This window comes from Peromyscus leucopus, chromosome 13, assembly GCF_004664715.2.
Source record: "Peromyscus leucopus breed LL Stock chromosome 13, UCI_PerLeu_2.1, whole genome shotgun sequence".
Taxonomy (NCBI): domain Eukaryota; kingdom Metazoa; phylum Chordata; class Mammalia; order Rodentia; family Cricetidae; genus Peromyscus; species Peromyscus leucopus.
This window is the reverse complement of record NC_051074.1, coordinates 7914641-7939465: the sequence shown is the minus strand read 5'-3', so window position 1 is coordinate 7939465 and position 24825 is coordinate 7914641. Positions and strand designations below refer to the sequence as shown.

The 24825-nt window shown below is 50.8% G+C and overlaps 1 protein-coding gene across 1 annotated transcript in view; it reads right to left on the bottom strand.

Annotated features, from left to right (window-relative positions):
• Positions 1-3194: 3194 nt before the first annotated feature.
• The window catches only part of Ramp1 (receptor activity modifying protein 1), a 47619-nt gene continuing 25988 nt past the window's right edge, over positions 3195-24825 (bottom strand). Inside the window, exon 3 of the mRNA XM_028880367.2 lies at positions 3195-3779. Coding sequence (XP_028736200.1) covers positions 3524-3779 — 256 coding nt within the window. The 3' untranslated portion in view covers positions 3195-3523. The remainder of the gene's footprint in view (positions 3780-24825) is intronic.

The following is a 24825-nucleotide window of genomic DNA, read 5'->3' as shown; positions in this document are numbered from 1 at the left end:
CATCTGATTTGACCCAGGCAGTGTGCTATCCAGGCAGTCCCTTGTACATGGCAGTTTTGCATTTGTGTATGGGGTTGGGGCACGCAGATATGCACATGAAAGTCTCATTGGTTTGGGTTGGCTCGCTGGCCAGTGGCCCCAAGAGTCACCTGTCTCTGCTTTCTCAGCACCGGGATTACCAGCGGGCACCACTGGGCCTGTTTGTTTTTGTTTTTCATTATGGGTTCCGGGGATTGAACCGAGGTCCCCATGCTTGCACGGCACTTGACCAACTGAGCCACCTCCTGTCCCCCTTTATAAATGTGGAACTCCTTAAAAGAAGATGCCGGAATAAAAGTCTGACTGCGTCTCTCTGTGCCTTGGGTGGGTTGAGCCTGTGCGGGGTGCAGACGCTATCCTGACAGTCTGTACTGAGCATGGGTGCAGACACCATCACGGCAGCACATACTGAGCGTGAACAGCAGTTACCACCTGCCCTTGCCCTCAGGCACCCCTGCCTATCTCCTGCTCCAACCCCAGGGGGGACCGGAAAACAAGTTTTCCCAGCCTCTTGGCAAGTGTTGGAGAAAGTCCTGCATGGTATGTGGCTAGGCAGGAAGTGTGGCTGGGGTGGGTTCAAGAAGAGAGACCATTTATTTCCCAAGCTGCCTCTCTCAGGGACTTTCTTTTTAAAGGTTTATTTATTTATTATGTATACAGTGTTCTGTCTCCATGTATGCCTGCAGGCCAGAAGAGGGCACCAGATCTCATTACAGACGGTTGTGAGCCACTATGTGGTTGCTGGGAATTGAACTCAGGACCTCTGGAAGAGCAGCCAGTGCTCTTAACCTCTGGCCATCTCTCCAGCCCCTCTCAGGGACTTTCTATCTCTACCATTTGTGGATGGACAGAGTGAAGTCAGCAACCCCATAGCCTGTCTTGGCTTAGTCCCATGAGGAATTTACTCTTCTGTGCCGTGCTGTAGATCTTCTGTGCTCACCACAGAGGTGAACTGCAGAGAAAAGCATCCCAGGCCTGGAGAGGTGGCTCAGTCCAACTCTTACTGCTCTGACAGAGAACCCAGGTTCCATTTCCAGCACCCACAGGGCAGCTCACAACCATCTGTAACCTCCAGGGGTCCTGAAGGGGTTCTGAATTGTATATAAATACAATTTTTGAAATCTTTTAAAAAATCTGTTTCCCAGCCTCCCTGTTCTCAGCTGCCAGTCTTGCCTCGGACATCACTCTTCCTGCCTGGCCCTAAGGACGGGGCTCCTCTGACTGGCTACTTGGTCTCTCAGGAGATCAACACCATCACTGGGAAAAGGCAGATGGTTCACATACTCCAAGTCATCTCCCCCATGGGTACCAGAGATGAGATAGTTGCTCAAGGGCACACACAGCCAGGACAGCCAGTTGGGGTTGGACCATATCACCCTTCACCAGGAAATGACGTCCAGCCGCTGGGATGGTAGCAGCCAGATGCGGACCTGAGTGTGGTGCTCTGTCTTCGGGGAGGCCTATTACATGACTTTCTCCCAGCGTCATGTGGCCTGGGGACAGGGACTGTATGTGTAAACAAACCCAACATAGAGGTCACCTTGATTTCCTGTTTTAAAATCTGCTCTTTTCAATGAACTCCACGTCCTGTGAAACACCCCCTCCCCCCCCAAGTATGTCATTTAAGGAAACTGAGTTAGTTGCCTTGTGTCATCTGGAGTTAATTTGATGGAGCGGTCCTCGGTCAGGCCACTGAGGGTGTCTCCTCTCTTCCGCTCCTGGGCCCCATGGGCCATTTTGCACATGTCTAATTACGTACTTGGGATGGATTCCTAGAAGAGAAGTCACTGAGAACAAGTACTCAAGACTTCTGGTCCACACTTCTGACTTGTCTTCAGGAGGACACCACTAACGCTCTTTTTTGACGAATGGATCAAGATCCACTCCCAGTGGACCAGGCTTCTCTAGAAGGCTGATAGGCAAGGCGTCTTGGCTCAGGGCTTCCCTGCCTGCCTCCTGCTTAGGCGAGCACAGCTTTGAAGATGACCTCAATCTCCAGCCTTCTTAGTTTACCGGAAACCCTGCGAGCTCATTAATATAAGCAGCTCCGGGAACAAAACACTGACTGGGTCAGCTCGGTTTCCCAAGCTGAGCTCCCTAGTTCTCTCACTGCTTTTGGATTCTGTGACTTACGAGAGTCTTGTCGTCGTCGTCGTCGTCGTCCCCCTCCTGTCCCCGTCATGCCCCCCCCCCTTCTTGTAGATTTCCTTGTCAAGTCCTGGAAGGCACTCTGGTTTCCAGTTCAGGTTACAAGTGAATCTAATCTCCTTCATCCCTCCCTCTCTTCCTTCTTCCCCTTCCCACTCAGTAGCCCAGGCTGGCCCCAAACTCACAATAATTCTCCAACCTCAGCCCCCAAAAGTGCTTCGATTCCAGGCATGCCTTGCCACAGCTCAATCTTATTTTTTAATACTGTCACTGCTGCCCGTGGCCTCCCAGGGAGGCCAGTGCTTGAGTAGAAGAGGAAATCCCATCCCGGCACCTCTTGGCCTTCACTTATCCTGTGTATTGGGGTTTTCTTAGGGAAGGTACTATGATCAAGGGCCCTTGGTTCTGGCTCGTGGTGGGTGTTCTTGATAGTCTCGAGTGGATGATTATTTCCTCCAAGGACTAAAAACAAGGACTGTGCCAGGTGGTGGCAGGGTACACCTTTAATCGCAGCACTCGGGAGGCAGAAGCAGGTGGATCGCTATGAGTTTGAGGCCAGCCTGGTCTACAGAGTGAGTTCCAGGACAGCTAGAGCTACACTGTCCTAGAAAAAAAAAAAGGAAAAAAAGAAATCAGGGACTGTGCAATAGAGACCAAAGGCATCAGAATCACTTGATCACTTGGGAACCCCTGAGCATACACAGGGGACTTTGGACTGAGTATCATCTGGTCAGAGGCCCCAAGATAAAATACAGACCTGCAGAGGTGGCTTGATTTTCTTCCACTCTTTGCCTCCTTGTAGAGGTTATTTCTTTTTCTTTTTCCGAGACAGGGCTTCTCTGTGTAGCTTTGGTGCCTGTCCTGGAGCTTGCTCTGTAGACCAGGCTGGCCTCAAACTCACAAAGATCCGCCTGCCTCTGCCTCCTGAGTGTTGGATTAAAGGTGTGTGCCACCACCACCCGCCCAGCATGTATAGGTTATTTCTACCCAGAATTTAGAACACGTCCCAAGTTTAAGAATACTCTTTTAATCACAAACTATGCATCCACAAACACATCTATGCAGTCTTGCTTGGAGGTCAGAAGGTCCACAACAGTGAGGAGTATACCGGAGATCTGGCACTTAGAATTCTTTCAGAGGTAAGTAGAAGCATGCCCCGGCTCCCTTGCTAGAGGCCTCCAGCTAGAGCCATGTTCAGCTTAATGCAGAGCCACTTGGAAGTCCTGTGCTAACTAGGTTAGAGCAGGATGCAGTGTGGGGCCTGCCTTGTTATCAGCCCCTGACGCTGTTGCTAGGCCAGGCCCATGATACCCCAACTCCCCACTGCCTGGGGTACCTATACAATGCCCTCTGTGCGTTTGCTCCTCCAGACCACCAGTGCAGTCATGAGCAGCGTGACGGTGATGGGGAGCATGATGAAAGGGCAGAGGATGCTGTTGGGAGGGTCCCGCAGTGCTCTGCCCGAGATGGGGCATTTGCTGAAGTAGTGATGGTGGACGGCGATGAAGAATTTGTCCACTTCTGGATTGGGCCAGAAACAGCCAATCTTGTCTGCCACATGCTTGGTGCAGTAAGTGAGCTCCCCGTAGCTCCTGTGGGTACAAAAAAAAGAGGCTGTCAGGGGACCCAGCTGGGACTCAGTCTGGTCTAGTCAGTGGCAAAGCAGTCTTTCCCCTCCTTCCAGAAGCCCAGGCCCCAAGGCAAAGGTCCAGGTCCAGCAAGTGAGGACCCTAGGTAGTTCCAGGTCAGTCCCAGATGTCCTTTACTGGGCCATTAGCCCAGTTATTAGAGGGGGAGGTGACAGGTGCCTGCTATAGCCTTAGGCCAAGAGACTGAGGGCAAAGCTGACAGACAGGCCTCGCACCCATTCCTGCTCCTCTTAGCCTACCAAAGGTCCCCACTAAGCTGGTCACCTCCTGACTCAATGACAGTGGGCCATCAGTAGGGAAGAAGAGGCTGTGGGCAAGGAGCTGGCTTAGGCAAAGTCCCTAGCTTCTTTCATAGTTATTTATTTTTTGTTTCTTTAGCATGAGAGAGAGAGAGACCATGTGGATGTGGATGTGAGAGAATGACTTGTAGGAATTGGTTCTCTCCCCACAATGTGGGTTCTGGGGATTGAAGGAGGCCATGGGGATTCACTTGTGCCAGAGACACCAGAGCCCCGAAGCGGACACTAAGCAAGCTCATTCTAGGCCCCTCTGGATGTCTCGGGGCTCCCTGACACCATGGTACAAGGAGGCAAGGCTCCCTAGGGAGAGCCGGTGAAGGCTGGTTCTGAAGAGCTTGTGGTCACAGTTCTCACCGGACAACCACAAAGCCTCACGCTTGCTGGGACCCATCAGAGCTGGGCTGTAGAGCTCCGAGTCCTCCTGATTTATGATCGAGCACAGAACTGTGGCCAAGTGGAGGAAGAGAAGACAGAGAAAGTGGGGACCTTGCTCCATGTAGCAGGCTGACAGCACCCGGGCTGGAGCCTGGGTAGAATTGCTGGGGCCTGAAACTCTGGCAGGCCTGCCGACGCGCCTGTTTCCATGAGAAAGATTCCGGTGGATGCTGGTGATAAGGATGGGGGGGGGGGCGGGGGGCGCAGGGAACAGGCACAGCACACCACGCATCCCCGAGTCCTCCTGGAACGGCATCGCTGCTGCCCTCCTGCTGTGGGCCTAGCGCCCTGCAGGATGCCAGGCCGAGGGGGGGGTATCAGGAGACTCTGTAGAGCCCTGTCCTCCACCCCACTCATCTCCTGGCCCCAGACAGCAGGCAGAGCACAGCTGTGGCAGATGCTGTGGCTGAGGGCACATCTAAACTGATGATGGCTGATGATGACAGAGGCCTCTCCCATTCCCTAGTGACTCTGGAGGCGGTGATCTGTGCTGTGGACAGCTGGGGCGCTTCACAGGGTGACACAGGCCCAGGTGTTGTGTAGCAATTTCCTCTAAAGCCAGAAGCTCATTGAGAGCCAGCAAGTTCAGGGCTGGAGAGACGGCTCAGTAGTGATGGCTCAGTAGTTAAGAGCACTTGTTGCTCTTGTGGAGGACCCAGGTTCACGTCTCAGTATCCACATAGTGGCTCACAACTGTCTGTAACTCTAGTTCCAGAGGATCTGATGTCCTCTTCTGACCTCCGTGGGCATTGCATTTATGTGGTACACTAATGTATATGAAGGCAAAACACCCATACACATAAAATAAATAAAATCTAAAAAAGAATGCAAAAAAGTTGTCTGGACGCAGGTGGATCTCTATGAGTTCAAGGCCAGCCTGGTCTCCAAAGCAAGCTTGAAGCCAGCCAGGGCCAGCCACAAAGCAAGACCCTGTCTCAAAAGAACAAAAACAAAAACAAAAAACAAAAAACAAAAAAAAAAACAACTCAGGAAGTCCCTGAAGCTGATCAGATGCACTAGGTCTCTCCTTCCCCAAGCTTATATAAGCTATAATGCCTGCTGCTGAGGAGACTCCACCAGGCTCAGATCAGCAAAACTTCCTAGAAGACACTCTCTGAGTTGTCAAGCTGCCTCTGAGTCATGCAGTGAGCTCCAAGGATCCACCTATGCTGGGGTGGCTTTGGTAATGCGGCTGCTTCTGAGTCACCATACTCTTGAAGTAGCTCTTCACCTGTATTACTCTACGTAACCCAACAAACTTTTTCCCCCCACCAAGATGGACTTTGGAGCTAGCCTTACCTCGGTCTGTCATAGGCTTCCTATCTGGGCTGAGTAGATGTTTGTATAGTATCTCCTCGGGAATGGTGTCACGGCACATAGGGGACAGCTGGAGGCTGAGGACCACACTGGGGACTGTCCTTCAGTGCCTGAATCCTTCCCTGAACACAGCAATGTCAGCCCTTCTGCAGGGAGATCTAAAGCCTATGGGACACTAAACATGACCACAGCAACAATAAATCCTTTACCTACCTCCACTCCTGTCAGAATGACTGGAATCCTACCTAGCCGACTGCCAGAGGGGGCTTGCCTCTTTCCACATACAAATTCTCTGTACCTCAGCTTCTATCACGCAGGAACGCTCAGCCGTCAACTGAAAACTGTGAAGCATTTTGCTTGAAAACAGCAAGAACAAGAGGAGAGATGGATGACCTAGCCTGTGATGATCAGACAGTGCTGTGCTGTGGTGCTGTTTGGAGCTGGTACTAACCAGGGATCTTCTCAGGTCAGGGATTAGGATGGTCCCGTAGGAGGGTGGCTGCAAGAGCCTGAGCCTAGCCCCACCTTTCTGTCTGGCATGGCAGCACTTGCTTCTGAACATACATACCTCTACCATTGCCATTTGCTACAGGTCCCTCGCCAGAACCTCCAAAACTATGGGCTAACTAGCCTACCTTAGCGTTTCATCGTGGTAAGGCAAGACAAGTGTTTTACAACGACTAGGACAATAAAGGGTCTAGCAAGAAAGGAAGGGACTACACATAAACAGACGCCAGACTTCAGCAGAGCTGGAAACCTAGAGAGTCAGAACGTTCTGGGTGTGGTGTGTAGGCTTGCCATCTCAGCGCTTGGGAAGCAGAGGAAGGAGAACTGTGAGTCCCAGGCCAGCCTAATGAGATCCTATCTCAAAATGAGACTGGGGGAGAAACAGGAAGAGGAAAGGGAGGAGGAGGAAGCCGTGGGAAGGAAGATTGCTGGGATTAGAAACGTCAAAGATCATACTTCCAAGCACTTGCTGCTCTTTCAGAGGACTGGGTTTCGATTCCCAGCACCCACATGGTGGTTCACAATCATCACTTACTTGGCACCAAGCATACATATGGTATACACACATATGTGCAGGCAAAACAGTCATGCATAAAACACAATGAATACATCTATTTTTTTTTTGTTTTGTTTTGTTTTTCGAGACAGGGTTTCTCTGTGTAGTTTTGGTGTCTGTCCTGGATCTCACTCTCTAGACCAGGCTGGCCTTGAACTCACGGAGATCCACCTGGCTCTGCCTCCTGAATGCTAGGATTAAAGGTGTGTGCCATTACCACCTGGCAAATAAATCTAATTTTTAAAAGACCAGTCTTTGGCTGGGCTGCTCAGCAGTAGACTGCATGGCTAGAGGAAGAGTCTGAGAGTTGGAGGACAGGAGGGGAGAAATTACACCAACTGGAACACAATGAGGAAAAAGATGGGAAGGCATTGCAGAGGGATCCAATGGGCACATCATACCACCATGTGTGATATCAAGTCCAGCTTGCTGGTTAGTCCCAGAGGTGGGAGGGGAATGCAGCAGAAGATATATTTGATAAGATAATGGCCAGAGAAGTGTCCCAAATGAATGAAAGACATTAAATAAAAAACTCAAAGTCAGAGAGCCCCAAGCAGGATTCAAAACAAAGCAACAACCTGTAGGTGGAGTTTTTTGTTGGGACCGGGATCAACTCTGTCCTACCAGCCACTTTCCGAATAACCACTCAGAGACTTAATATTAATTATACATGCTCGGTCAATAGCTTAGGCTTGTCTCCAGCCAGCTCTTCCAACTTAAATTAACCCGCTTCTGTTCATCCGTGTGCTGCCCTGAGGCTCGTTTACCTCATCTACAAACTTCCCATGTTGCTTCTTCGGAGTCTGGTGAGACTCCCAAGATTCCGCCCTTCTTCCCAGGCTTCTCTCTGCCCCGAAAATTCTGCCTAGCTATGGACCAATCAGCTTTTTATTAACAATGAGAGCAACACATTTTCACAGTGTATACAAGGATTATTCCATAGCAACAAACAACAAATACACAGAGACTATCAAACATGCATCAAAGTCTGAGTGCCCGAGAAAGAGCCTCAGGCATAAAAACACACAGAGGAATAGCAATGCCTATAGTAATTAATGCTGACTTTCCTCCAGGGACAGGCAAGCCAGAGACCCCTTGGGCCAAGGGAGCTTGATCTTTCTAAGCAAGCAAAGGACTCATGGTTCAGTTAGAGAACACAAGTGGGAAAAGCCGTAGAAAGTTGGGGCAGCCTGGATCTCCTCAGGAAAGACTCCAAACACAGCCAGTACTCAATGTGTCCTGTTTAAAGTCAAAGACCACATTTGGAGCTGACGTTGGTCAACTAGGCACTAGTGGGGTAGACTGTCCTTGTCCACCCAAACCCAGAGATAGTTCTGGTGACAAATCACCCGGAACAAAGTCCTCTGTAGTCTGGGGATGTGGCCTGGCAGGAGGTGCCTTCTCTTTCTCAGCTGACCGGAATAGTTAGGAGTCCCTGATTCTGGAAGCCAGGTCACCACTGACTGCACACTAAGACTGCAGGAGACTGAGTGTGTGGCCCTGCTATTCTGGGACCTGGACTCTCTCTCCCTGATACATTAGCCTGTTAGATGGAAGCCACCTCTCTCTAAAAATATCTGCACTGTGAGGATGGCTGCCCGATGCATCCCATTTGTTTATGCAGAAGTGACAGCTGAAGCTTTCAGTAACTATTGTGCGTGTTCCATCAGTGAGATGAGATAAAAGAATTCCCTTTGGAGGGCGGACATGCTTCTGTTCAAAGAACACAGAGATAGCTAGAGGACTCAAAATAGTTACGAAGCGTGTTCTGGCTCTAACTCTCTAATTTTCAGTTCTCATGTAACTGAATAATTATCCTTTTTTGGCTAGGACTTGCTATTCTGGGCCCCTCAGCAAACTTTGCTTGGAATGTTCCTGAACACGACAGTGGGAGTTTTCCAAACTTCTGGGTCTCAAGCCATGGCTTTGGGCCCCATGGTTCACGGCTTCTGACCTGCTGCCCACTGATGCACACAGTGAGTCTGCTCCTCTGGGGACACCTTAAGGTTGTAGTTGTTCCTCTTCTGGCCAAGCATCTGAGCCCGTGTCCTGCCACCCACCACCCAGGTTTCTGTGCCAGCTTTACCTCTTAGCAACCCTAAGGACTTCATCTCACATGTTCATGCATTGGTAGCCTCACTTCAAAATGATGAACAGCTCCCTCCCCCAGGTAACTGGACAGGTCTAATTACCTGTGGTAAAGGGCCTGACAGAATGGGTACCTCATAGCTACAAGTTTTCTCCTTGCCTCTTCCCTGGCAACCACTAGTGGTAAGGCTCACTGTGCATGCTTCATGTCCCATAAACTCTTGACAGAGCTGACTGATGCGGAGTGTCTAACTCCTCAGAAACTCCAAGGAGAAACGTTCCAATTTGGTTCACTGTCTTGGCACCAGTCTTTGCTGCCCTCCCCCAGGACAGTCACAGTCTGGAGGCTCTAGCAGCTTCCATACTGTTGGTTCAGAGTACTATGCTTCCCACCCCGAGTTGACCCACTTGGGGCTAGCCTCAAGAGCCTGGCAAGACGCCAGCTGTCAGGATTGATAGGGAGAGTGTGGGAGCCTGAAAACATGCAGACAGGGAGGCCCACGGCTGGCTGACTGCATATTTCTTCTGCAAGTAGAAATGACTTATAAATAAGCATATCAGAAGAACTCAGCCTCACTTATAAGGAAACAAAGGAAGCCTGGTGTGGAGGGACACCTGTAATCCCAACACTCAAGAGGCCAAGGAAGGAGGATCACAAGTTCAAAGCCACCCTACACTACATAGGAATAGCCTGTCTTAAAAAATGTCTTAAGGCATGGGTTCCATCCCCAGTATTGCAGAAACTGATTCTTGCAGTACATGCCTGTAATCCAGAACTTGGGAAGTGCAGGCAGAGGATCAGGAGTTCAAGGCCACCCTTGGCTACATAGTGAGTTTGAGGCCAGCCTGGGCTACATGAGAATCTATCTCAAAACAAGACAGAATGCATATGATGTGGACAAGGGCAGTAAGAGGAGGTGTGCAGCTGAGGCCAAGATCATGAAAAGCAGAAACTGACACATTGCAGAGGCACTTGGAGGGGCGGGCCTCTATTATGAAGACAGCTTTCAGGAAGAATTCTAGGGTGCCATCAGGTCCTTCTTTGTGTGAAGGTGCCTTAGCAAAGAAAGTGGATTGGTCCACATGGCAGCCTGAAGCCTTCAGTTCTGGTCGAGTGTGTCCCCGTAGGAGAGCCAACCTTCTAGGGCTCCTCCCAACGAAGGGACAGTAGGCTGTGGTTTTCTGCAGTTAGGATACGCTGTTTTCATGGTTTCACAGAAGTTTATTTTAGGAAGAAGACTGCATCTGAGGCCACTGCATTGCTAATCAGTGCCTCATTTCTGGGACAGCAGGAGGTGGGCGGTGGTGTACCACATGGGACAGCCTCTTTCCTGCTTCCCTGAATCGGGAGGTCTCAGCGGCCTCTTGGGTATTGTGGAGACTGGGGCTGCCTGGGACGGGGCAGGGTAGGGCACTGCACGTAGGGGGTGGGCTGTGGAGGCCCCCTTTCAACAAAACTCCTTCCTTCTTCTCTGTCCTCTCCTGAGACACCCTCAAACAGGAGTTCCCTGCCAGTGCCCTTGCCTCCCAAGCTAAGACATGTGGGTCCTGGGCTACCACAACGGACCGCTGTGACTCTCACTCACAACCGGGCTCTGATCCACTTTGGACATCTCAGCTCCCCTTTTCCGGTTCCCACTGCTGTGACCTGATCTTACTTAGCCTGTTCAGAACAGTCACCATAAAAGCAAAGGAGAACAAAAGCAGAAGCCAGGCAGGTAGGAAAGCAGCCGTGGGGTTGCTGTGGGGCAGCGCACTGCACTGCAGAGTAGACCTGGGCAGAGGGGCATCTACAGCACCAGAGCCTGCAAATCCCCGTGTGTGTGTGTGTGTGTGTGTGTGTGTGTGTGTGTGTGTGTGTGTGTGTGTGTGTTGGGGGTCTGACAGACATATGTACATCTTTCCATCTTCATAGAAGAGGGGTCTTAGTATGCCTCCACAATTTAGTTCAAAAGAATGTGAAATTAATATAAAATAAGTGACCTTGTGATTCTACAACAATCAACAATTTTGTCAAAAATCCCCAGATCCTTATTAGGCAGCAGAGAAAAAGCCAACGAATTCCCGAAGTAAAAGTCACAGGATAATATCCCTTGGCTCCAATGTTAAAAACTAAAATGTTGCCAGGCTTAGTGGCGCATGCCTTTAAACCCAGTATTCAGGAGGCAGGGGCAGGTGGATCTCTGTGTGTTCAAGACCAGCCTGGTCTACAAAGCGAGTTCCAGGACAGGACAGCTAGGGCTGTTACATAGAGAAACTCTGTCTCAAAAAAAAAAAAAAATCACAAAAACACAAACAAATAAACAAAAAACCTAAAATGCTGCCAAGAAAAGGACAATTTTTAAAGAATGTCGTCTCTAGAAATGAAAGGTGCCAAGAAGTTTGAGAGTCACCCAAGTTCGAGGGTCACCCAAGAGTTAAAACATTCAATTACAGGCAGCTATGGAAATACAACAGTATTTCATGCATGTAAAAGTTAATGAAATCAGCTTCAAAATGAATTCTGAGAAGAATGTATAGTTGTAAACTATTATTGTGATATAAATACAAAACCAAACAAAAAGATGGGAGTGGTGACATTTCACCCCTAACCTAGAACCCTGAAGGCTGAGGCAGAAGGATCACTGGGAGGTGAAGGCCAGCCTTGGCTACCTTGTGAGTTCAAGGCAGTGTGGGCTATATATACATAGCCCATACGTGTGTGTGTGTGTGTGTGTGTGTGTGTGTGTGTGTGTATGTGCATTTAAAACCATTAATGACCACTTAAAACTAACTTACTGATGCATTAAAAACAGTAACATGGATAAGAAAATTCAAAAGTTGATTCTTTAAAAGAGCTACAATAGCTGGGCATGGTGGCGCATGCCTTTAGTCCCAGCACTGGGGAGCCAGAGGCAGGCGAATCTCTGAGTGCAAGACCAGCCTGGTTTACACAGTGAGTTCCCAGAGAACCAGGGCTACACAGAGAAACCCAGTCTAGAACAAAACAAAACAAAATGCTCCAACAAAACAGGCATGATTCTGAAGCGTCTAATCTAGGGGAAAAAGAGCAGAAAGCATCAACTATAAAAGCAGCAAGTTAATTAGAGAAGGCACCAGGCTAACATGTAAACAGCATACAGTGTGCTGGGCGTGGTGAGCACACCTTGAATCCCAGCGCTCCAGATGCAGGAAGAGGACAGCTGTAAGCTTGAAGCCGGTCTGGCCTACGTTTGAAACCTTGTCTCAAAAAATAAGCAAGAAAAAGAAAAAGACAAGAAGAGAAAGGAAGAATGGAGAGGCTCAGAAGGCCTCTGCAAAGTGCCCACGGGCTTCATCCAGCTGTGCAGACCACGTTAAAGGACAGCTTTGCATCTACCACCATAAAGTCACACCTCAACATGTCATTGGATAATACTATCAGATGCCAGGAAGCTTTTGATAAACCTCGTTTCTTAGCCTGGTGGTAGTGGTGCATGCCTCGGGAGGCAGAGCCAGGTGGATCTCTGTGAGTTCAAAGCCAGCCTGGTCTACAGAGCAAGATCCAGGACAGGCACCAAAACTACACAGAGAAACCCTGCCTCAAAAGCAAAACAACAACAACAACAAAAACTCATTTCTTCTACTATGTTGAGACAGAGTCTTATTATGTTGTCCAGGTTCTCTCCGTGAAGAGGTCCTTGCCCTCAGCCAGCACCTGCTTGTTCGTGGTGTCTGGAACTACTCCGTCAGTCAGTCAGGAAGAAGATGATCCTTCTGAAGCACTTAGCTGCCCTCTGGATGGTGGTTTCTGCCTGTGGCGGCAGAATGCCTACCCAAGATTCCAAAAATAGGCAGCGGGGACTCTCTGCAGTGGACAGAGTTTGCTTCCATGACTGCAGAAAGTCCTGACGTCCTTAGTTCAGCATGGTCAGGAATGGAGGGAACAGCCAGAGCTACCCGAGCAGCCGGTCTGCACAGGTCTCCACTCCAGCGCAGGAGAACACATTCTACCCGCTTTACTGGTGGTGTTCAGACAAGCCAGGGAGCTGCCCGGTGCTGTAGGAAGCAGTAGACAACAGAGCTTTTTATTTTCCCCTAGACACTGGGCAGACGTATAAGGAAGTCTTGCTAATTGTTGGACTAAAGCACTTCAACACTTCCTAGGCTCGGGAAACCTGTGCTGGGCTGGTGGGATCTGAGCCAGCTGTATCTTTTGGAGATTCACATGGTGTGGCTGGTCCACTGGGATGCGCAGCGGGAGGAGGGAGAAGACGGACCACTCCGCAAGTGATCCCTCCCCGGGTGGGGATACTCAGAGGGGAGTTGAGTATCAAGAGGTCCCTGTGCTCTCGCCTGAGCATTCCGTTAACCACGTGGCTGGCAAATGACTGTTTTAAGATGACGTTGCCCAGCGCTGTATAAGAGACTTCTGACATTAAAGCAAAGCCATTTCCCAGGCTGTACAAGGCGTTTGCCAGCTTGGGTATTGCCCAAGACATGGCAGCATGGGCCAGGCTGCTGAGACCCTTAGGTCGATAACCAGCAACATCACTACAGGCCTGGTGCAGAGCCTCTAGAGTCTGAAGTCACTTGCCTCACACATGCGCACACGGCACCCGTTGACCGCTGCTGGCATCTCTCCTTTCGAGAGATTAAGAGAAGGGACAAAACCTGGGACAGGGAACTCTGGAAAGGTCCCAGTGGAAAGGGGGGTGACTCCCCGCTGGACCACAGGTGCCCCCATAGAAGCCCTGTAAGCACATAGAGGCCCAGTGAACAATGAAGAAGAATGGTGTCTGAGATTCCAGTGCCCACCAGAGGGCACCATTCTGGTCTTTAGGTCTGGGCAGAGGAGCTCAGGGGAAGTCTGGAACTTCTGTGTGAGCACCTGGTCTGCGGGGGTGGGGGGGTGGCGGTTGGGCATGTGTGGTGAGGGGTGTGTGTGTGAGTCTCCAACTCACCAACCTGTTGGGAATGCAGCCCACATTCTGCATACTCAGAGCTGGGAATGCCTCTTTGATCCCAGGGGAAGGAAGGTCTGAGGGCATGGAGAAAGTGGGGGGCATTGGGGGCCTGTTTCTCAGTGGAGCAATCTGACCCATCCCTACTGTCTGCCAGCTCTGCCCATGGGCCACACTGTTTGGAGGAGGAGGGTGTCTCTCTCCCCCACAGGGTCTTGGGCTTGCTCAGTTAATGAAGTTTGCTGTCCCCCACCTCTGCAAGTGATGTCATCCGTGTGACTACTGAGCTGCAGGCTCATCTGGGATAATGTCCCCAGGGCTAAGTGGGAGGCCACCGAGTAGAGCCTGGGAGGGCCCCCACTGTCCCCATAAAGAGAAGCACCCATCCAAGGGGACTGCCACAGTCCAGAGGTCCTGCGCTTTGCTCTTACATTTCTGGGGATGGAGACACAGGTTGGATGGAGGAAGGCGTGGTACAGGGCTATCACACACCCGCTCCAAACCCAGGCCTGGGGCTCCTCTGGCCACAGGGCGGTTGGAGCTCAAACACTTACTCCCCGATGACCTGCCAGGCTTCCTCAGCAAAGTCCAGCCTGAAGAGAGTAGGGTCTAGGAGGAAAGGCCAAGAGGGGCTGTGCCGGCTTCAGGGTAACAGGGATGTGGAGAAAGATGGATGCCAGGAGGGCTGCTGAGGCCCAGGCAGGCCAAGTCTGCACCACTTGGGACTGGTGGACACCTCATGCATGTGGAATAGGACTCACTTAGGCTGGGGTTACAGTCTCTTATACCCTCGTGGCTGGCTTGTTCACACATAGATTCCTGAGATGGCTAAGTCTTGCCTTTCAGAGGGCAGGGAGACAGGGTACCTGGTACCATGGTGGGCTCACTCCTCACCCAGCCTTGTGTAGGTATATATGTTTCCTCTACACACCAGGGTACTTGCTGAAGAGACCTACAGAGAGATCATAGAGGGCCGGTGCAGAACCTTCTTCTACTGATGAAGCTGCTTCCTCTGTCCCCTGGGAGGGCTCTTCTGTCCTGGCACCTTGTCCCCTGCCCTTCCCCCACCATTCCTACTCTTAAGGCCCCAGGCCACGGAGGAGTCGGGCGCCTCTGCCCAGGCTCAGAGGAAGAGAAGATTCTAAATCCATCACTGGCCCCACATGCAGCTGGCTCTGGCACAGATGCAGCCCATAGCTGCCAAGCCAGCTCCCCGTGGAGAGGCCCCACCAGGAGGGTGGGCACAATGCCACCTCTGAGAACAGGCCTGGTCAGGAACCAGCTCCTGGGGCTGTGAGACGAAGCCGTGTTAGCATGCAGCCAGCGTCCAAGGCAAAGTTGCAGACTTCTTTGCCAGCACTGGCATCAGGGTCTGGACAGGGGGCTATTCTATGCCAGTGAGTCCAGCCCTGGGGGACACAGGGCACAATGGCTGACTACTGAGTTCCTGTGGCTGGGTACGTGTGCCTTCCCTGTGGCCTGAGTGCAATTTACTAGAGTCCCTGTCACAGGGACTCTCTGTCTAGATAGGAGAAGCTGACCTTGAGCCCAGCTGAGGAGGGGTAGGGAGCAGGGTCTGTACTCAGGGAGGGTGCGGCCCCACAGGTCTTGGAGACATGCATGTGTCCAAGCCTGGGATTAGGCGTGACAGCCGGGATGCTATATTTGGATGCAGCCATTCGGGGCTGTTGTCCTTAGGAAGCACGCAATGGTAGCTGGAAGGAGGGGCAGTCTCCTCCAGTCTACCCTCCATCCCAGCGTCCGGGCAGCCATCCAGAGCTTGGCTCTTCCCATCCCTTTCTTCTCAAGAAACCCTACATCTTCCTGCAGCCAGTGGATATCTGCAGGCTTTCGTGAATGTGTCCTCGATCTGTCCTCTCTGCTGTACCCCAACACGTCACCAACTTGCTGTCCCCTGTGCCAATTCTGTACCCCCTGTCCTGACCCAACCTCTTTCAGGGATTAGAGAAATCCTGAGTGTGGGGGGGGGGAAAGGGAAGGGTCTGGAACATTCTCCTGGAGTGTCCACTCTCAATGTGACTTTGAGATAGCAAGCTACTGGGCTGGAGAGATGGCTCAGAGGTTAAGGGCACTGACTGCCCTTCCAAAGGTCCTGAGTTCAATTCCCAGCACCCACATGGTGGCTCACAACCATCTATGAGATCTGGCACCCTCTTCTGTATACATAATAAATAAATCTGGAAAAAAAAAGAGATAGCAAGCTACTATTCACAAAGTCTTGGTGTTTTCAGCTTTAAAGGGGTTCAAGGGTCACTGGTTGCTGGCAGTTTCTACTGACAACCTCCACTGAGGGTCCCTGTGTCCTGGGTAACCCTCTGTCTCCGGTTTTATCCTATTTATGATGCGGTCTTCCACCTCTTGCTAACTCACTGAGTCCCTGAGACACACTAGGATGCGAGAGCATTTGTCCCAGGATTCAGGATAGAGCCTGGCACTGCACTGGCTGCCACGGATGTGAGAAGCTTCCAAGTCAGGTGTGGAAGACAGCAGACCAGTTCGAAGGATGTAAAGGAGGCATTTACTTGGGCTCTGCTCCAAGGACATAAACCCAGCCAGGGAGCTGGGCTGTCCCAGTGGGACAGATGGGCAGCAAGAGTTGTCAGAGCCGAAAGTGACAGCTGAGACACTGAAGCGGGAACCCACTGGTGCTCACTGTCCCTGCAGTGACTAGCTGGAGGGAGGGACTGTCCTTGACTCTGGTCAAGGTCTGGGGACATGAGATAGGGAAGGAGTTGTCTGGAGAGAAACAGGAAGGGACTTGAGGTTAAAGCCCCTAGAAGAAGGGATACTGGCTGTGGTTTCTCTGTGGCCTTTCACTTCCTTGATCCAGACAGGAGGCAGGGCCAGCGTGGTGGGCTGGGCTGTAAGCTGGTGAGGAGTGATGGGGTCCATCCCCACCCGCCGTTGGGTCAGATCCCAAGGAAGCATATGGGTTCTTCTGAGGTTGGGGAGGAGGGGACAAGGCTCTGCAAGGGCAAAGGAGGCTCTGTCCTGCTTAGTCCTTGTGGCCAGCACCATTGGCCATGTGCCTGCCACGTCCCCGGCAGGGAGCTATCTCTAAAGCCCTCTCAGGTACCCAGACCCTTACCTAACTTGTCAGAAGAGACCCACTCCACACAGGGTGATGGCCATACTGTACCCGACATCTCAGTTCCTACAAAGGTCTCTCGTCAGCCTTTGAACATGCCAGGCACACTGGGGAGCGACTGTCCCCACTGAAAGGGAGAAGATGCCAGCTTCAGGGGAGGTCTCAGTTAACCACAACCACCCTGGAGGTAAGCTGGGTCACAGGAGAGCTGCCATGTACCAAGATCCACAGAGCCTTAGACCCACCTGGCTTGGGGGGCTTACTCCCATCCAGGGCCAGCTGGGGAGAGGGACTCATGTGCCTGTGTTGCTAATCAGCCACATTCCCGGATTCACAGGGGTCCTCTATGCAGGTACCAGGCTCTGTTTGCCCCTCTTGCCTGGCCATGTCTCCAGGGAGGAGGCTGTTAAAATGCTGTCACCCCTTGGGCCCTGGAGTCATGAAGACCAGGCAGAGCTTCCACGCTGTCAATGCTCCAGGGGGCCACCCCTTGTTCACCACGACAGCAATGGTGGAGACTGTCCTCGGGTCTGGGGAGTGGCAAAGGTCAGCCCATGGCACTGTGGTGACAACTGACAGCCATTACAACTTCCAACAGGAAATGCTTGCTAAAAAGTGAAAGGCCAGAAACAGAATCTTCCACATTATCTGGAAGAAGACAACCAGAGAGAGGATGGAGCAGTCAGGAGTGAAAAGAGTGTGAGATGTGACCAAAGACACACACACACACACACACACACACACACACACACACGCACTGAAAAGGGCCAAGAGGTGGCAGAAAGGGCTGGGTTTGCAGAGGCCTAGGCTGACAGTGTGAGGAGAATGTCCAGCCTTTGGGGACCGGAGCTAGGGGCTGCTGCACTGGCTGATGTCCCCATAGTTGAAGGAAGCCATCACTGAAAGGTTTCACGAAGATTTTAACCTGAAAGTTGGACTGCCAACCACATATCCATCAATCAGCGGGTCAATCAACAGTAATTGCTCTGCTTTGTCTGCTAATGTAGTAGAACCTGGGGAGAGGAACTTCAGAGAACTTGCAGGCTTGTTACCCTGCCAAGCTGTCACTCCCACACAGAGGCATCAGGAAGCAACTTAACCTTAGGCAATCTGAATTCTGTGACTGTCTTAAGCACACAGCTTATTTCTCGGAGGTACTTCAAATAACAGCCTGAATTTAAAAGATCTGGATGAGAGGGAATGATGGTGTTAAAAATAATAAGACATGTGGAAATTAACAACCCATCTGCAAAGTGAACAAAAGCCAGAACAGAGCCCGGGTTGCCAGGATGAAATGCCAACTCAGTGCTGTGACTGTCAGAGACAGACCCAGTGGAAAAAGTCAAACCAAACAGAGGACACAGAGGGGGGCAGGTGTGAGAACACATAACTGCAGTCAGGGAGAAGTGGGAGGGGAAAGAGAGAGGAGAGAAAAGGTAGAGGTGGAGGGAGGGAGGGAAGGAGAGCGGGAGGGAGGGAGAGGGGGTGGAAATCAGAGATTACTGCTCTTTCAAGGAGAGACACCCAACTTGTGTGGACTGACAAGTAAGAAAATAGACACAAGCATACGACTATGTGTGTTTCACATGTCATGGTTGGTTGGGTTAAAACAGCTCGTCAATATTACAGTCTCACTTCAGAAAGAGAAACTACATCACGTCACAACAATGGGGGGCGAGGACCATAGCAAAAAGACTAAGAAGACAAAAAGCAGAGTGACTGAGAGAACCAAGGCGCAAACTCCCCATGGACGCCTCTGGAAGGAGCTTTATTGCCCTCCACACAGAAACAAAATCAGGCAGTAAGCGCTGGGAGATCCTGCAAACAGGAACGCAAGGAAGACCAAAGCGTGAGTGGATCACCAGCCATCGACCTGTGGGGCTGTCACTGTCAACAGGAGACTAAGTGTCATCTACAGCTAAGCGATCCTCTGACAAGGAGAGCTAAGGGGCAGCCTTGACAGCAGCTGGCCACATCGTGGCATGCCCAGAACACAGCAGAACGCACATGCCAATGACCGGTAGAAGAATAACAGGGAATGATTTTAAAGACTAGAATTGACTAATGTCCACTCTCCAGCACAGAAGAAGGGGCTGCCGAGCACAGAGATCAACACTCACACTTGTTCTGGGGATTAAGAGAAGAAAGCAGACTTCATAGTCCAATGTTTCTTGGGTTCACAGAAGATCTTCAGGTTGGAGGCCACGGAGAACCTCAAAAGAAAGGCAAATGCTCAACTCACCTGGCCTGTCTCCTCTTTCTACACCAGGAGACGAAATTAAGAACAGTGTGTGGGCTGATGTGGCTCAGAGGCAGAGCACTTGCCCAGCCTGGGGAGGGCCCTGGATTCAGTGAGGAGGATTGGACAGGAGAGCATAAAAACCTGACCCTGTGAGGATTAAGATACATTTGCCACTGGGTGGTGGTGGCACACACCTTTAATCCCAGCACTCTGGAGGTGGAGGCCAGCCTGGTCTACAGAGTAGACAGGCAGGGCTGTTACACAGAGAAACCCTGTCTCAAAAAACAAAACCAAAAACCAAAAACCAAAAAAAAAAAAAAAAAAAAAAGGAAGATACATTTGCCTAAGGAAAGTCAGGAATACAGTAATGAAAGTAAAGGACAGATAAGAAGACTTCATAGAGAAAATATGACAAACCACAACATATTAACATGCATAGAAAAAGAGGCCAAGGCCGGGTGGTGGTGGCACACACCTTTAATCCCAGCACTCGAAAGGCAGAGCCAAGCAGATCTCTGTGAGTTCAAGGCCAGCCTGGGCTACAGAGTGAGATCCAGGACAGACACCAAAACTACACGGAGAAACCCTGTCTCAAAAAAACCAAAAAGAAAAAAGAAAAAGAGGCCATGACTACATACTTTTTACATTCTTTCCAAAAATCTTCCAACCCAAACCAACCAACCAATCAAAAGAGGGGAAAAAAGGAAAGAAAAATATCATGGCTTTAAATGCCTTTACTAGTATTTAAAAGTACAAAAATATAACCTTGGGGCAGGTGAGAGTGGGGAACAACTAAATCTTAGGGGAAAAAAACCCAAAAAAAACAAACCATCTTTTAAAATTATGTTTTGGTTGATACATGTGCATGTACATGTGTGTATGAGTGTCTGCCCACTGTGGAGGCTACAGGCAGACACCTGGTATCTTCCTCTCTTAAGTTTTGAGGCAGAGTCTTGGACGGCATCTGGAGCTGGAGGTTTCAGCTAGGGCGGTGGACCAGTGAGCCCTGGCATCCTCCCGTCTCAGACTCCTCCAACATCAAGGTTCCAGGCATGCTTGGCCACACCCAGCTCTCACATGGCTGCTGGGGATCCGAACTCAGATCCTTATGCTTGCTCAATAAACACTTTACCCACTGAGCCGTCTCCCCAGCCCCTACATTTTTTTTAAGGGTAAAGTGAATGATAAAAGTTAAAGTAAAAATCGCCATTTAATGATGCCATTCTCTGAAGCCCAGCCTGCCTTTCAGATTATCCCACTCAGCTCTGAAGCAATCGGTCTCCTCATTTCTCTTTAATTTTTTTAATTAAACACACACACACACACACACACACACACACACACACACACACACACTTGGTTTTTCGAGACAGGGTTTCTCTGTGTAGCTTGGAGCCTGTCCTGGAACTCACTCTGTAGCCCACTTCAAGAGGAGAGGGGACTGAAGGGCAGGAAAGACGCTCAGTGGATAAAGTCTTTAAGTCTCAAAAGTCCTTTATGGGAAAAGGGTGCTTCAAAATATACCCAGGGAAGGCTGCTGCTATACGGTACCACATTGGGAGTCTCCCACAAAAGATTGATAGTGTCCCTTCCTGTGGCTCCGAGAAAGGCCCACCAACTGAGTAATGAGAGGGGAGATTTGGGGAGAATCTGATTTCTGGCTTGAGGATGGCTGGGGTGAAGGGAAGCATATGGAAGGGACATTGGTTACCAGCTCCACCCACTGAGCTATCCGACAACACACACGATGCGGAGGCATCAGGATCGTGTATTCATCTTGTCCACCACGGGAGCCTAAGAAGGCAGCCGGGGAGGAGGGCTCACTGAAGCCCAGTGTGAGCACCTGGCTGCTTTAGTCTGCACAGCCCGGATGGCTCTGGGGCTTTCTGAGTGAGGGCCAGGAAACAATGTGTCCACAGGGAAGTGTAGCAAGTTACATCACTGGATACAAGCCACCTGCCTGCCTTCCGCAGGGTGGGAACTGTTCAGTGGTGTCCAAAGTCTCAACTTTTTAATTTTGGACAGAGTCAGACTGCGCCCTACATCTGAGAATTTAAAACAAGGCAGATGGATGTGGCAACAGAGAGTGCTTGGCGCTACAGCCCACACTAGTGGCCATCATGCCCACGGAGGTATCCACATCCTGTGCCACTCCCTTAGCCCCATCTCCCACAAGGAAGATGCCTAAAAGCTGGGACAAAAGGGACCCTAGAATGATGCAATGACCATTGGACATAAAGGAGTGGCTGCCAACAACCCCTCTCAGGGGGCTGAAGAAGGAAATGGGGTTCCCCTTCCTGTCTTCCCAGCCCAGCAGGCTGGCTCCACAGACTCTCTGGGGATCTTCGCTGGAACTCACTTGGGACAGGCATACAGTATTCAGTGAGGTGATCTCAACTCATGAGGGCTTCCTGTCACTCTCAAAATAAAGATAATTCCTTCAGCCTGGAGTCCCAGGAGAGGGGCAGGGGCTGGCGGGGTAAAAACGGATCTGGGCAGGGTAGACTGTGAGCCACATGGCTTGGACTGTGGTCTCCTGCAACTCCTCCTCGGTACCCACTGTCTGCTGCAGGGTTGGATCTGGTGCATGGTGCAGATGGTGATCCTCTGCTCCTTCTCTGCCTCCTTTGTGACCCTAGACCTGGATACAGAAAGCCCCTGGCTCTGACCCCCTTCTTCTTCTAGCAAGCCCCATCCCTAAAGGGTAGTTCTGTTGTTCAGACCTGGATCTGGACCGCAGGTCCCAGTGGACAGGGTACTAGCGTGTTATGCCATGTAACACATCATTAGCTATTTCTACAGTCCCAACTGGTTGTCACCTTTGAGACAGGTAAGGTTTTTTTTTCTCTATCTTTACCCTGCCAAAGAGAAACACAGAGCCTGAAAGACAGTATGGTGGTGGGAAGGAAGTAGCCTTGGCCTAGGCAGATCTGCTTTAGATCCTGCAACACCTGACCTCCAGGGGTACCCATCCATCGGTCCTGTTAAGCCAGGAAGCCCTTCTATGGCACCCCTAACTTCCCACCATCACACATGAGCTCATCAGCCCCAGACCACCAGGCTCAGCACAATGTGACCTCAGTACTGACTGGCACATGCCAAGTTCCAGGGTGGATGCCTCTGTGGGTACCTCTGAATGGTAACTGAGGTAGCCTCAAGGTGGCAGGGTGGGAGGGATGCAGGCCAATGGGCAGCCTCCTGTACTAGGCTTCTGGCAACCTGACTGCCCTGTGGAGCACATGGGGAAACTTCATTCCCCTGCCCTAGGTAGTATAGGCAAGGAAAGTATGAGCCTGGAGAAGCTCACACGCTTGCCTGCTGCTCCATTACCATTTCACTGTAGGCCTAAGAAGAAGCCTCCCTCTCAGTTCCTGTTGAAATTCAAAACAGAAGCAACCCCTCCAGACCTCTGGGAGCAGAGAGTTTCCTGCCTCAACTAATACACAAAGGAGGCTGTGTGCTTCAGCACAGCAGGGCAGGCAGCAGGCCCCAGCAGGACACACGGGTCATCACACCCTGCCTAAATCAATGATCTGAAACGGCGACCTGGATATGGTGTTTCTTACTCAGAGCACAGGATTCTGGGTAGCCGTGCCCCGCTGGCCTCAGCCATTTGTCCTTCTGTTAACGGATAGCAGGGCCAACCTTACTCCTGGGGACCCGGGCAACCCTACCCATAACCCCACGGGTTCTAGACCAGCTGGAGGGTCTCATGACTCAGACTGGGGTCAGTGAGTCAGAGCCACGCCCCTTGTAAGCATCCTTAGGTCCTGAGCTTCACAGACTCTGACAGGTCCTTGGAAAACGGCCCCCTAGAATCAGAACATTGTAAGACACTGTGAGTGGGACCAGATAGGGCCGGCATTTACGAAGTCTAACGGCTTACACAGAGAGCCGGCACCTCGACCACCATGGAGCTAACAGTGCTCTAGGGTGCCATCAAATTCTGGTGAGTAGGTCACGGCAGGTGGTGGCCCTGTAGAGATTGCTATCTGTCTTTCTTTAACGTCTTTCTCTTGGCTAAGGTGACACTTCACAGCCTGAAGCTGTTCAGGAAGGAAGGAGGTGGGGTGCTTCCTCTCTTAACCAACCATGCTGTTTAGCTCTTTTGTCTGCCTGACACAAACTAGGTCATCCAGAAGACACAGCCACAACTGAGAAAACGCTTCCATCAGACTGGCCGGGAGGCGAGCCTGTGGGGGAATTTTCCTGATTGATGTGGGGCCCAGCCTACGGTGGGTGGTGCCAACCTGGGCAGGTGGTCCTGGGAGGCATCAGAAAGCAAGGGAGATCAAGCCACTCCTCCATGGCCCCTGCTTCAGTTCCTGCCTCCAGGTTCCTGCCTCGCTTGAGTTGCTGACCTAACTTCGCTGGATGGTGGACTATAAACTGTAAGCTGAAATAAACCCTCTCCTCTGTGAGCTGCTTTTGGTCATGCTCTTTATTTTCTATAGGCAATAGAGAGAAAAACTGTGCACCAACGTAGTATTTTTCATGAGGTAAGAAACCAGCAAATTTCTTTGAAAAATTGAAGACAGAAATACCATGTAGTTCAGCAATTCTATTTCTGGTTTGTCTAGAAATGACTTTCTGTTGAATAGACCTCTGCGCTCACGTGTTTTCTGAGGCACTGGTCACACCGGCTGAGGAACATCCATCACTGGACTACTGAGGAAATACAAAGTGATACAAACATGTGACTGGACACTACTCAGCCCTCAGGAAGAACTAATGCCGCCATTTTTGACAGGGATGGAACTGAATCTTTGAGTGACGAAAGCCAGGCACAGAAAGACAGTCACATGCTCTCACTCACACACAGGATCTCACACACTGGCCACAAGGCAGATGAGAACAGGGGGCTCATGATGAAACGGTGGGCTGACAGGGCAGGGAGGAAAGGGCAAAGCCTGGAGTTAAGTAACAGACAGGAGCAAGGAGTGTTGGCCTGTGGTTGCACAGTGGGGCGCCTAGAGAGAGCAGAAACCATAGTACTGTTTAAAGAGAGGAAGGGGCTGGAGAGATGGCTCAGAGGTTAAGAGCACTGACTGGTCTTCCAGAGATCCTGAGTTCAATTCCCAGCAACCACATGGTGGCTCACAACCATCTGTAATGAGATCTTGTGCCCTCTTCTGGCCTGCAAGGACACATGTAGGCAGAATACTGTATACATACATAAATAAATAAATCTTTAAAAAAATAAAAATAGGGGCTGGAGAGATGGCTCAGAGGTTAAGAGTACCGACTGCTCTTCCAGAGGTCCTGAGTTCGATTCCCAGCACCCACATGGTGGCTCACAACCATCTGCAATGAGATCTGGCACCCTCTTCTTGTATAGATAATACATAAATTAATTAAAAAAATAAAATAAAAATAAAGAGAGGAAGGAATGAACCCAGCGGTGGCGGTGGTGGCGCACGCCTTTAATTCCAGCACTCAGAGGCAGAGGCAGGTGGATCTCTGTGAGTTCCAGGACAGCCAGGGCTACACAGAGAAACCCTGTCTTGAGAACCA